This window comes from Stegostoma tigrinum, chromosome 2 (assembly GCF_030684315.1).
Source record: "Stegostoma tigrinum isolate sSteTig4 chromosome 2, sSteTig4.hap1, whole genome shotgun sequence".
NCBI classification, from domain to species: Eukaryota; Metazoa; Chordata; class Chondrichthyes; order Orectolobiformes; family Stegostomatidae; genus Stegostoma; species Stegostoma tigrinum.
Window position 1 is genome coordinate 55,040,969 of NC_081355.1, and position 14,095 is coordinate 55,055,063.

The following is a 14,095-nucleotide window of genomic DNA, read 5'->3' on the forward strand; positions in this document are numbered from 1 at the left end:
TATTCAGCCTCACACGTGACCCCTCAGATACTAAAGCAGTCCATGTTCAAATACAACAAGATCTAGACAAGATCGAGGCTTTGGCTGAAGAGTAGCTAGTAACATTAGCACCACATAAATGCCAGGCAATGATCATCTCCAATTTAACCTTTGACACGCAATGGCACGACCATCACTCAACCCCAAACTACCAACATCCTGGGGGTTATCACTGACTAGAAACTCAACTGGATCAGCCGTATGAGATACTAGGAAGTGCAGATGTTGGCGAATCCGAGATAACAATGTGTGGAGCTGAATGAACACAGCAGGCCAAGCAGCATCTTAGGAGCAGGAAAGCTGACGTTTCAGACTTAGACCCTTCATCAGAAATGGGGGAGATAAGAGGGTTATGAAATAAATAGGGAGAGATGGGAGACGGATCAAAGATGGATAGAGGAAAAGGTAGATGAAGAGGAGACAGACATGTTAAAGAGGCGGGGACTCCTAGCTATTCCCTACCTCTCCACCTATACTCACTTTTACTAGCTCCATCTCCGCCTCTTTGACCGGTCTGTCTCCTCTCCAGCTATCTTCTCCTCAATCCATTTTCGATCCGCCTCCCCCTACCTCCCTATTTATTTCAGAACCCTCTTCCCTCTCCCATTTCTGATGAAGATTCTAGGCCCAAAACGTCAGCTTTCCTGCTTGGCCTGCTGTGTTCATCCAGCTCCACACCTTGTTATCTTGGATTTGCCATATAAACAGTGGTTACAAGAGCAAGTCACAGGCTAGAAATTCTGCAGTGAGTACCTCACCTCCTGACTTCCCAAAGCCTGTCCAGCACCTACAAGTAACAAGTCAGGTGTGTGCTGGAATAATCCTCATTTGCCTGGATGGGTGCAGCTTTAACAACACTCAAGATGCTTGATGCTATCCACGACAAAGTAACACGCTTGACTGGCACCACATCCACTTCCTTGACCAAAGCTCAGTAGCAGCAATGTGTGCCACCTACAAGATGCACCGCAGAAATTTGCCAAAGATCCTTCGACAATAGCTTCCAAACCCACGACCACTTTCATCTAGAAGCACAAGGGTCCCAAATACATGGGAACACCACCACCAACTGGTTCACCATCAAGATACTCATCATCCTGACTTGGAAGTATATTGCCATTCAGTGGGTTAAAATTCTGGAATTCCCCATTATAGCACAGTGGGTCTACCTACTGCACATGGACTGCAGCAGTTCAAAAAAGCAACTCACCACCTCCTAAGGGCAACCAGAGACAGGCAATAAATGCTGGCCAGCCAGAGACACCCACATCCCACGACTGAACAAAAAAGCATTGCAATCTATGTTTACTGTAGGGTCTTATAAGAAGATAGCTGGCCTGGTGAAATAACAATATTGCAGTGCATAAGCTCACTGAGTAACAAGTGAACAATCATTCAATTTAGTTTGAAATGACCTGTCATTTAGACAATCAATGTGATATGTGTACCATTAAATTATTGTTCATGAAAACATATAAATGTTCACTGATACATAAAAATACTCATCTCATTCCATTCACTCACTGGTTTTGTAGTAATGTGACAAGTTATAGATAATCTAACCATGATCCTGTGTACACATTTTAACTGAGAATCCGAAATAGTCAGCAATTCAAATTAAGCAATCTGACAGAGGGAACATGTAAAATCAGTGTTTTAAAAACAATAAAGTCAGATGATTTTAAAATAAGTAATGTTAAATCAAGAGTAGACTGCAGGTATCATGTGCAAATTTAATGTTACAGACTCCGTTCCAAAAGGTGGAATTTTAGTTGTTCAAAATTAAATGGGAAGGGAGGAATAAAAGTGGCAGATACTTCCACTCAGGGTCCAGTTGGCTTTTCTTGTGCAAATATGTTCTTCTCAGCTCATTATATATGCATGCATTGATAAACCGCCAAATTATATGAGCAGACATTCAGCAACTCTGTTCCCAGCCAGGACTTTTCTGGGCACTATGTTCAAAAGACTTCCAGACAGTGTGACACACTCTACAATCCAATAACACCTTAACCTCTGTTCATCATCTCCATCCTCCCTGCAGATGCCAGAGATCAGGCAAAAAGTAGAGACACACTTTAACAATATAGCTCTAGATATTGTCCTTAAAACTGCCCAGGAGTGAAGTTCTTTTTCGTAGGGATCGCAACAAGAGACCAACGAAACTGATGCAAGCAGCCTCAGCGCAGGTGGCAGCGCGTATTCATGGCTCCTGTGCTGCAAAGAAGATGAATGATCTGCTCTGCCAAAGTATGTACCACTATCTACTCAATGTTTTATGCCCCTCTAAGTGCAAATTAACATTGTAAGGTTGTTACTGCAGAGGACTAGGCACTATCAGACGCCTCATTTGTAAACTTCATTGCAGCTACCCATGTACTCGCACCATAATGGTATTACCTCTCACACATCTGCCAAGGTTAACATCTTAAACTGATAAGAAGTAGTTACAACACTCAGCAGCTCTCACATCATCAGCTCACTGACATTTTTCTGCATGTAGGAGAATGTTCATATCTGGTAACTTTTCACTAAAAGTTTGTAAGAGGAGAAAACACAACCAGAAAACACGGCTTTAGTATGAACAGATCACACATTTCACAGGCACAGACGTCACAAAATGTTCCGTTGTTTTTGACGACACCTTCATTCAGGACCCTTAACATTCAACTTTCACATACAATACTGCTCCAACCGGTTACTCTCTCAGAGATCTGGAAACTGACAACTCTACCCATATCTCTCAATGCGGGCATAGTACACACATACCCATGCTAATATTGCTTAATGCTTCTCTCCTTTAGCAGAAGAATGTGCACAATAAGCACAAACATAACCAGACCCCATGGTCCATGAGTAATGTTGCCTCTCAGTTGCACACATGCACAACGATCGTCGTCAGTGTCCCCGGCCATTGAACAAAACCTGAGGAAGAACAGTCTCACTCGTTACCAGCACAACTCTGGGTAAGTCACCTACAGTAAGGTCAGAGTCACATTCCAGTGAGTCTAATACTGAGAAGCAAAGAGAACAAAGAGGAAAAGAAGGTCAAGATCTCGGGCACTTGAAGGACTGCTAGAAAACAAGCTCTTGTGCAGTCCAGTACAAGTGGCCTCTGGACTCAGCAAATAATGAGCTGATGGAGATTTATAGACAAGTAGGGAAACATCTCGCAGCGATACCAGACACAACACACAGACTAGGATGAAGTATGTCTGATGCTGTGGTTCCGGCAAGTGGGTGGCTGTCTCCACCAAATGGGTAATTGTTGCCATGGAAAGCCAGGTCTAGCTGAACAATCAGTATCTGCTGGGTAAATGCAGGAACTTCACTCCATCGCTTAAGCTATGGATGCAATAATTCCCTCTATAGGTGAGAGAGAGCTGGGGGACCTTGATCTCCCTTCAGCAGCTCTATCCCTTTAACAGGTGACAAAGGCTTGGCACTGCAGACTTAAAAGGAAAAGGTACAACATACAGAGATGATTATCTCAGGACATCCCAGAAGTACTTAGCCATTTCCTCTTCCCAGGACACAGCACCTCCATCAGGTCAGACAGATGATGAGGCTAGTGACTGTGCCTGGCCAGCAGATCCGAACCATTTGAACTCCAGGCTACCAGAACAGGTTTACCAAAGTCATCTAAGGAAGCAGACTTCCTCAAGCACTGCTACTACTGCTGTCGTCAAGATGGCACCAGGGATGTACCAGTAGGACATTCTGTCAGACTTGACACAAATACTGCACTTTAAAAGAGACCACCGGACTGTTGTACAATCAGTTAAGGCTTCTGACTATCTACATTTTCCTTGCAGACTACTTTCATTACCCATGCACACATATCCTTTGGAGCTGTGCAGAGAGGACTCAGAATTATCTGCTTCACTCGAGAAGGAAAACGACCTGTGGAAAACAAGAACGTAATACAGATGTTTGGGTTTTGGTTGTTAAATTGATATAGTTTAGGCTCCCTTTATTTCTGTAATGGAAGAATGTCCCTTGGAAAATGAAGTTTGAATCACGTAGAAGCGGCTTCCATGTGATAATTCCTAACTTCACCCTGGTACTCTGGTCTATAGATTGATATGGGCATTATTTGTGCTGGGGAACAAATCAGCTTACAATTAAACGACAAAGTATCTTAACATTTTGAAGGTAAAAAGTGAACATTCTCTTTACTGTAGGAATACCTCTGCACCATATCTGGTGCTTATTTCTAAAAGCACATTGATGCTAATACAAAGTTGTTCATCCTCAAATTGAGATACTATCAGGGTCTCTCAGGTCTGTCTGCTTCATTGATATACTGCCTTGGCTTCCTCAGCATTTTCATCTTCATTAGTTCCTTCAACATCCTAATCAAATGTCCCTTCTTCTAAGTTCTTACTCCACTGCAGAGCTGGGCTGTGCAGGCTATTGAAAACAATCATTATTCTGGAAATCCTGTCTGGTGAATGATCTTTGAGTGGGTCTTCTGTCGCCTGGACATCATCTGTAGACTCTTCAATGATGTCTCTAGAGGATGCATGGGCAACACTGTACTGATACTCAGTATCAATCCAAAGCTTAAACACTGGAATTATTAGCCATGTCTTCCAGGGGTATCACAGTTCTAGTGACAATAAGGGAAGTGAACATTTGAGGCACCTGGGAGCTGTGCAAAATTTAAACATCATGGGATAGCATCCAGGATAGTGGGCATTCTCCCACATGAACTGTCGCCTAGCTGGACAGTCAAGGGGGTGAACCTAATGATACATTTTTGCATTCTCACAATTTGATTTGGATTCAGTATCAATTTTGTTTTAGCAGACTTCGTGGCTCCTATAAACCAGAGAAAATTTTCAATAACACACACGAAGATACGAACTTGGGGGAAAGTAACTTGGGAGAAGCAATCAAAAATCCACTTCAGTATTGATCAATCTTCAGGGAAAATGATGATGAAAGTCTAAAGTCAAAAAATGTGTTTACTCAACGCTCTCAAAACATTACTGAGTAAAATAGTCCACTATTCTGCTTTATACTAGTAAAGGGTTGAAATTTTCTTCAGCCCATCAAGTGATATAATAAAAATTATTCAGATTTTCTGAAGCAAATGGATCTCCAATTAAGATGCAGATATTCACAAAATGAAGTCCTCTGTACCATTCATGTCAGTTGTCGGTAAATACAGACTGTGAAGCACAAAAAAGCATATACAGACTTATTTCCTGAGCTGCTATGGGAACTGAAGTCCTTGAGGTACATGTAGCTGTTACAGCCTGGCCACCTGCTACATTTCTTGCAATTATAAACAATCATCTTTATTAACCAAACAATTAAGTTAAATATGTCAATCCAACGTGCACTTATAAATATTAGAAGATTTCAGGTTCTAGGTAATATATAGTAGATTTAGAAATACCTATCAAATATCCACAATAACTGATAAAACTAACTGATGGAAACTATTAAGCATCAAATGTAGAATATTTAGAATTCTTCCAAACACTGTCAAAGGGTAGCATTTCAACATCCATACATCATTCCCATTTGTACATGTGGCAAAAACATTACCAACTAAGATAATAATCATTAATTCTTCAGATCTTCAGAGGTTTAGATCAATGTCCCGGTTATTCCCTGGTGTTTTTTTTTTAAATTGCAGAGAATGGGGAACTCAGCTGGCAGTATATACAGTTCTATCAAAATGCAATGCCCCAAGCTGCCATTGCAGCCACAAGCACATATCTTCAGCTGAAATTTCACTAAGGAATTGTAGATCTGCCACAGAGGTCAGTGGATCTCATGTTTTATCCTGAACAAACATCCTTTTCAATTTGCCCTCTTACCTTCAAATACTTGTGCATATATACCTGCACAGTCCTATGCTTTACGTTTCCTTTAAGATCAATTTTTTTTTAGTACTGTCCCTTCCTGTTTTGTACAAAACTATACCACTTTGCATTTTACTGCATTAAATTTCAGCTTTCCTATTTCTGGCCAACCTGTATAATCCTGACAAAAGCAAAACACACATGCCAGAAATCTGAAAATAAAGCCAATGCTGCAGATATCAGTAAATAAGGAAAGCAGTATCTATGGACAGAGAGAGTTAATGGATGGTATGTTTATCCTTCTTTAGCAGCATGCTTGGAGTTGGGGAACACATTTAGTTGGTGGAAGAGTAAGCAGTCCCTGTTTTCCACACTCCACGCCAATTAGATTGCTGGCAGGAAGGCTCATACATGACCATGTCACCTCATTGTTCAGTTAAGGGCTCCAGTTGGCAATTACTGACCTACAAAAAGGCACTCAGTGTCATATCGAGAGCCTCAACACGGACACATAGACAGATGATTACAGCTGGCTGGTGAGATATCGGTCATCCATACAAGTGATTCAACATTTCATCAAACATGTTTCAATTGTCTAAACTTGAAATTTTACCACTGTTTTCCTCCACAAAGATGTCTGACTTGCTGATCATTGCCAGTATGTAAAATTCTGAATTTAAAATTCGCTACCAAGGACCACAGTCCTTTCTTTGAAAAGCACAGAAAAAAATTACCTTATTTCAAAAACAATGCCACAAAGTGTCAAACTTCATAAAGCTTCGTAAAATACTAAATGGTTTTGCAGTGAACTTACTGTTAGTTCAATGATAAAAGTTGTTTAACACAAAGTCACTTACTTGGTCTCCAGATGCAGGTTGCCGATGGGGGTGTTCCACAATATATACCTTCATGCCATTTCCCAAATAGTCGATTTACTACTTTTCCACTTTCGTCCATTACTGTCCCTTCAACCTCATTAACATTTGAATTCCAATATTTTGCCTAAAATATCAACAATAACTTGTAAACTGCAAGAAAGTCCTTCAACACAGAATAATGAGAAATCTACCAATAAGCATTCAAGTACTAAGAATAGCAATGAGTGTTAAAAGTGAATCTTTCATGAAGCGGAAATTTTACAAGCGAAATAATATTAACAACTTTAACAGTTCTTACATTAATCCTAAATTTAAGGACACATCAACTTAAATTTAATCAATACATGTCAAAGCAGATCATAATCCAGTGCTCTGCGACTGACAACCTGACATTTTGCCTTGGAAAACTCAGTCCTGAATTTTGTAAGCATGGAGATGATCTCTGACTTAGCAAAAAATGGCAACCGAGCCCTAAATCTCAAAGTCTTGTCCTGTGCAACAAGCAACATTTCCAACAAGGGCGGAATGTGGGCAGGTTGTGCTCTGCTCATTTGTGGTTCAGGGGGATACAGATGCATTCAAACCTTAGATGACTTTTTAGACGGTCAGACCCATTAGAAGATGATCTAAAGCTGACAGTGTTCTTTTGAGTATATCCTGTTGGGGAAATCCAGAGCAAGGTTGGGACAGGTCAAGTACCCTTTGGAATCATGAAAAGCAGACACAAATGTCTATTTTAAACAAGTGGATCAACACAATTAAACAATCAAGCTGTTGAGGTATTTAAACTTTTTGGTATTTAAATTTTGTGAAAATGAAAAGCTAAAAAAAAAATCAGTATTTTCCATTCCATACTGTCTCTTGACACAAACTTGAGGGTTATTACAGGATTTGTACTGCTTAACTGATTTCGCACCTATCATAGTGGGGTGCCCATCAATTCCTAATTTGATTGACAGTTTTGACTACTCAAAAAATCTTTAATGTGGGATTGTGCATCTAAGTGCTTATTTTTCAAGGGATTAAGTAGTTAAGAAAATTAAACCAATTGAATGAGTTTTTCTTAATCAATTAGCATGTTATTTTTAAGCTAAGAGCTTCATTTCATTTCATTTCAGCATTAGTTCAGATTTCTGGCTATACTAGGCACCTGATGGATTAGCCTGGAGGATGCAGTGGCAAAATCATGTGGTTAGACAGCATGGGTTGGCAGAGTGGTTATAAAAAGGCTTGTGGTTGGTTTAGGGTATAAAGGTCAGGGAACTATTGGGAGGTGGGGGGGTTGTATGGAACTTTTGGTTGGCTTGGATTGGGCACGAGGAGAGCAAGTGTTGGAAATGAAAGGATATGAATGGTGAGTGCTAGTGGGATTTTTGTTTTATTGTTCTTTCTTGTAAAGCTGGCCTTTATCCTGAGCACTTCTTTTTAGCAAAATTCTGAACATTCTGAAATCTAGAATCACTACTGGTTTGAGAATGAGGTAGCAGACAACCTAAATCTTCTTGATAGGATGGCATTTTCTTTATATCCTCAGGAAATATAGGTGTAATCATGTTTGGGCAGGCATTGTACATTTCTGATTCATTGCCTGCGCACAAAATGCGATTAGACCTGTTGCATTGCTTTGTTTAAAAAAAAACTGTGGAAATGAATAAAAATAATGATTACAAAAAACTAAAACTCAATCTGGTCTAAAAGTCCTTGACAGTGGGCCGTAAGCAAGGAAGGTCACATGACTAAAACTACTACACCCCCAATGGAAAGTTCAAGGCAGCCAAGTGATTCTTCTCCTTCAGAATTTCTAATTTGCTTCAAGGTTATTCAATGAGGAACGATTCTCATAGCAGCACTCAGTTCCCTCACAAAAAAGCTGCACCATTTTAAAATTCATCTTAAGCTAACAATGTAGTTGCTAGAAAACGTAGGCCAATGCCAGGTAAGCGGTTAGTAACAAAATATAGAATAGACCCAGTAAATCCTCTTGGTTGATACTTCACATTTTTGTTAGATGTGATGCAGCATAAATTTTCAGAACATATAAGATGACCTCTAGAAATATTAAATTGGTTACATAAAACATCAGCTTGCCTCCTTTCAATTCTTTAAGGAAAAAATCTTTCATACCTTCACAAATGTCAACTTGCATTGGCAAATGCTGCTATTTGTATTTTTAATGAGAATGTCTCCATAATGCTCTATCCATCTCTGTCCACTCAAAATATTGTGTACACAAGAGGTTACTTTACTCCATTCATAATGATCTCCATACCTGAGAAGCAAACAATTTATTTTTTTTCTTTTGCAGACATACAGAACTAAATAGATTTATTCCATATCAGCTTGCTTACGTAAAATTATTGAATTCATTCATTATTGCATTTTGAGAATTGTGAGAAGAGTGAAAATAGCCCCAAGTTATTTAAGATAAATTTGAGAACGCCACTGCAAAAATCAAGGCCATGTTTTTTATTAGCACAGAATCTGTGAAAGTCATTGTGTTCCAAAGGACTCTTTGTCCTCCCTGATAATCATCTAAACTCTAGTCTTTCTAGCTTCTATCTGATGCTGACATTTAACTCCAAGGTAAAATGTTGCTGTTTGCTACTGGAATTCTTGATCGGACAGCAGTCGTGGGATATTATGAATTTCCACCCATTCTAAGTCATGGTGATTGGTCATCAGATAGATGACAGTAGTGGCAGAAAGGATTAAATTCATAGTACTGATTTCATAAACTGCACGTAGAAGAAACAGAATTGCATATGTGAAGGACAAGGACAAGAGTGGCTCTGGACTCTAAACAAGAACAGTAAACAAACTTATCAATGTTGATACAAATCTGCAGCTGCTCACAATAAATATAGTCCAGCTATTATATTTGAACAGCTAGCATCAGTGGTGGCACAAGAGACCAGAAGACCACCTTCTGGGGTGGAATTCAATGACTTGTCAAGCTTCCCTGAAACTGTTACTGAAATTTCCCAGTGGGAAAATCCAAGTACACTAGCAGAACCTGGACAGAAACAAAAAAAAAATCAGGAGAGGTTTGAAGAATAGTTATTTATTTAAATTTACAGGGACTTTTTAAACTAAGCAATTTCAGAAAAAAAAACCTTGTCCGACAGGTTATAACATCCATTAACAGTCTTGAACAAGACCAACAATTTTAACAAAAATACTGATGGAATGGCAAGATTTGATCGCAACAACAGGATAATCCCGAAATCAGATGCAAAATGAATAGAATTTCACTTAAACAGCAGCCCTGTTCATCAGATGGGGATTAAAGATCAGTGCATTTCTGTTCAGTTCCAAGTATTTTAAAAATTAACACTTCACTTCTGGACCTAAGATAATAAAATGTGAGGCTGGATGAACACAGCAGGCCCAGCAGCATCTCAGGAGCACAAAAGCTGACGTTTCGGGCCTAAAACCTTCATCAGAGAGGGGAATGGGGTGAGGGTTCTGGAATAAAAAGAGGGAGACAGGGGGAGGCGGACTGAAGATGGAGAGAAAAGAAGATAGGTGGAGAGAAGAGTATAGGTGGGGAGGTAGGGAGGGGATAGGTCAGTCCAGGGAAGACGGACATTCAAGGAGGTGGGATGAGGTTAGTAGGTAGGAGATGGAGGTGCGGCTTGGGGTGGGAGGAAGGGATAGGTGACAGGAAGAACAGGTTAGGGAGGCAGAGACAGGCTGGACTGGTTTTGGGATGCAGTGGGGGGAGGGGAGATTTTGAAGCTGGTGAAGTCCACGTTGATACCATTGGGCTGCAGGGTTCCCAAGCGGAATATGAGCTGCTGTTCCTGCAACCTTCGGGTGGCAGGATTATGGCACTGCAGGAGGCCCGTGATGGACATGTCATCTAAAGAATGGGAGGCGGAGTTGAAATGGTTCGCGACTGGGAGGTGCAGTTGTTTATTGCAAACTGAGCGGAGGTGTTCTGCAAAGCGGTCCCCAAGCCTCCGCTTGGTTTCCCCAATGTAGAGGAAGCCACACCGGGTACAATGGATACAGTATACCACATTGGCAGATGTGCAGGTGAACCTCTGCTTAATATGGAAAGTCATCTTGGGACCTTGGATAGGGGTGCGGGAGGTGGTGTGGGGGCAAGTGTGGCATTTCCTGTGGTTGCAGGGGAAGGTGCCCGGTGTGGTGGGGTTGGAGGGCAGTGTGGAGCGAACAAGGGAGTCACGGAGAGAGCAGTCTCTCCGGAAAGCAGACAAGGGTGGGGATGGAAAAATGTCTTGGGTGGTGGGGTCGGACTGTAGATGGCGGAAGTGTCGGAGGATGATGCGTTGCATCCGGAGGTTGGTGGGGTGGTGGGTGAGAACGAGGGGGATCCTCTTTGGGTGGTTGTGGCGGGTGCGGGGGCCCGACCAGTCCCCCTCCACTGACACGCTCATCCGCCTAGCCAAACTCGTCCTCACCCTCAACAACTTCTCCTTCCATTCTTCCCACTTCCTACAGACCAAGGGGGTGGCCATGGGCACCCGCATGGGCCTCAGCTATGCCTGCATCTTTGTAGGCTACGTGGAACAGTCCCTCTTCCGCACCTACACAGGCCCCAAACCCCACCTCTTCCTCCGTTACATTGATGACTGTATCGGCGCTGCCTCTTGCTCCCCAGAGGAGCTCGAACAGTTCATCCACTTCACCAACACCTTCCACTCCAACCTTCAGTTCACCTGGGCCATCTCCAGCACATCCCTCACCCTCCTGGACTTCTCAGTCTCCACCTCAGGCAACCAGCTTGTAACTGATGTCCATTTCAAGCCCACCGACTCCCAAAGCTACCTGGAATACACCTCCTCCCACCCACCCTCCTGCAAAAATTCCATCCTCTATTCCCAATTCCTCTGCTGCATCTGCTCCCACGATGAGGCATTCCACTCCCGCACATCCCAGATGTCCAAGTTCTTCAAGGACTGCAACTTCGCCCCACAGTGGTCGAGAATGCCCTTCACCGCGACTCCCGCATTTCATGCAACACATCCCTTACACCCCGCCCCCGCCACAACCGCCCAAAGAGGATCCCCCTCAATCTCACACACCACCCCACCAACCTCCGGATACGAGTGATAGTGGGTCATGTCGTTTTGTGGCTAGTTGATGTTCACTAGTATCCTTACATGCAGATGAGGAAGGACACCACTTTGATTGGGACAACACATCCATCCTAGGACAAGCCAAATAGAGACACGCACGAGAATTCCTAGGGCATGGCATTCCAACCGGAACTCCATCAACAAACACATTGATTTGGAGCCCATCTACCACCCCCTGAGAAAAAGAACAGGAAATGACATCACCAACCCAAGGAACCCAAACCAGATAAATAGAAAGTGGGACATAACACCAGTGCTTCGTCGGAGGCTCACTGATGTTGTTACCTAGAACGGTGACGAAATGTCTGAAAACTAACCTTCCAGCTCAGCGAGCAAACTCACATCCAGAACCTCAACCTGAGCTACAAATCTTCTCAAAACTCGTTCAGCACCTTTCTCCATCCTTCTTCCCACCTAGCACACATCAGGTCTTGTCATCACATGAGGTTCTACCACACAAAGCCCACTGTCAGCTACTAATAATTAGCAGCTATTCATTTTCCTAGGCTGGTCTTTATCTAATTCTTTTGTTTGCCCTACTGTATTTTTCTCTCTTTGGGCTTCATCTCCTCCCATCTTTTTTTCCTCCCTTCTCCTTTCCCCACCCTATCTTCAGTATAAAACACATCCTTTTCCTAGCTACCATCAGTTCTGAAGAAGGGTCACTCGACTCAAATGTTAAGTCTGATTTCTCTCCTTAGATGCTGCTGAGCTTTTTCAGCAACTTCTGATTTTGTTTCTTAATCAATCAGATTGAAGAACAATTGATGCGCAATACAGAGTTTGAACAAGTAATATCAGTTTAAATGGTGCATTCAACGTAAAATCAGGTCTAAGTCTCAAAATGAAGAGAATGAAAGTTTTGATTAACAGAGATAAAATAGACAGAAAGGAAATGCAAACACACATTTTACAGAAAATCAATTCTACAAATATTAAATTCATTTGCAAATTAACTTTCGGTGCCAAAAAGTTTGTTAGACTGTAATTTAGACTCACCATGTTGGCAAAAGATCAAATATACTGGAATAGACAAGCCTCAATGTTTTGTGGCAAATTTAGTATATATCCATGGTATCAAGACAGTGATCCTACACCATTCAGTCTACTTGAATGAGAGCCAGATCTCGAGATGCTACACTGAAAACGAACAAAATGCTAGAGATCACAGCAGGTCAGGCAGTATCCACAGAACGAAAGCAAGCTAATGTAGATGACTTTTCATCAGAGCTTGCTTTCTCTCCATGGATGCTGCCTGACCTGTAATGGTCTCTAGCATTTTTTGTTTTTCAGTACAGATTCCAGCATCCGCAGTAATTTTCTCCCGCTTGAGATGCTGTGTTTGTGGAGTTTACAGAAGAACAGTTCATCTCAGCCAGCATCTTGGGTCTTCTAAACATTGTAGTATTTGCTGCTAAACTTAGGTTTAATATGGCTTAACACTGTTAGCCTCCCATTATCTTTAACGGAAAGAATTTGGCCAAAAATGTTTGGCCTCATTTAAAGGGAAGTAGATATTTCATTATTCAATTAACCTCATGTAAATATGCAAAATTAGATTTTAAATAAAAGAATACAGTACTTTGTTGATACACAAGTAACTCATACAGCTGAAGTGCCTTAGGATATGCTTCAAGATTAAAGGATATTTTGAATATGAATTTGTGCAGACAGTAAATAGTATTTCACCATTTTGTGCATCATTGCGCAAAATAAAACATTTTATAAAGATGCAGTTATTCATACATATACTAAGAAATTATTCCTTCGTATCTGCTGAAAATGTTCCAAACCATCACATTAATTGCATCAGTAAGATGCTGATACAACATTAGTAGGTAAACAATGAGTAATCAGGAGATGAAGTAAATGATGCATCAGCCCACTGCAAATTTCATAAGCATGTGCAAAGTGGGTGTAATGTGGCAAAGAACCTAAATTATATAAAAATGAATTCTTGACCAATAATGCTGTAATTAATTATACAGCAAAGTGAACAAAAGAATGAGGCTTAGTTAACTTTAAAAATGCAACAAATGGAACTTGTTCGATAGAATTCTTCCCATAAAGTAAATTGAATATACATCAAAAATACAGATTAACGAGATCATCATCCACCTTACTAATAACTAAGCTTTAGTTATTAGACAGATTTTCTAGGTTTTGAATAAAACAGAAAACATCTTGAATTTTGTGCAAGAGGCAGTTACAGAAATCGTTATAGAGATAAATTATGCAGGTAACATGATGGGTT

The 14,095-nt window shown here is 41.1% G+C and overlaps 1 protein-coding gene across 5 annotated transcripts in view; it reads right to left on the bottom strand.

The window, feature by feature from the left end:
- Positions 1 to 14,095, bottom strand: part of osbpl3b (oxysterol binding protein-like 3b) — a 196,194-nt gene that overhangs the window by 23,997 nt on the left and 158,102 nt on the right. For all 5 annotated transcript variants that reach the window (XM_059654038.1, XM_048563469.2, XM_048563478.2 and 2 more), the window contains 2 exons: positions 8,861 to 9,005; positions 6,716 to 6,860 (listed from right to left, as the gene is read on the bottom strand). In XM_059654038.1, the coding sequence (XP_059510021.1) occupies positions 6,716 to 6,860; positions 8,861 to 9,005 (290 nt within the window). The remainder of the gene's footprint in view (positions 1 to 6,715; positions 6,861 to 8,860; positions 9,006 to 14,095) is intronic.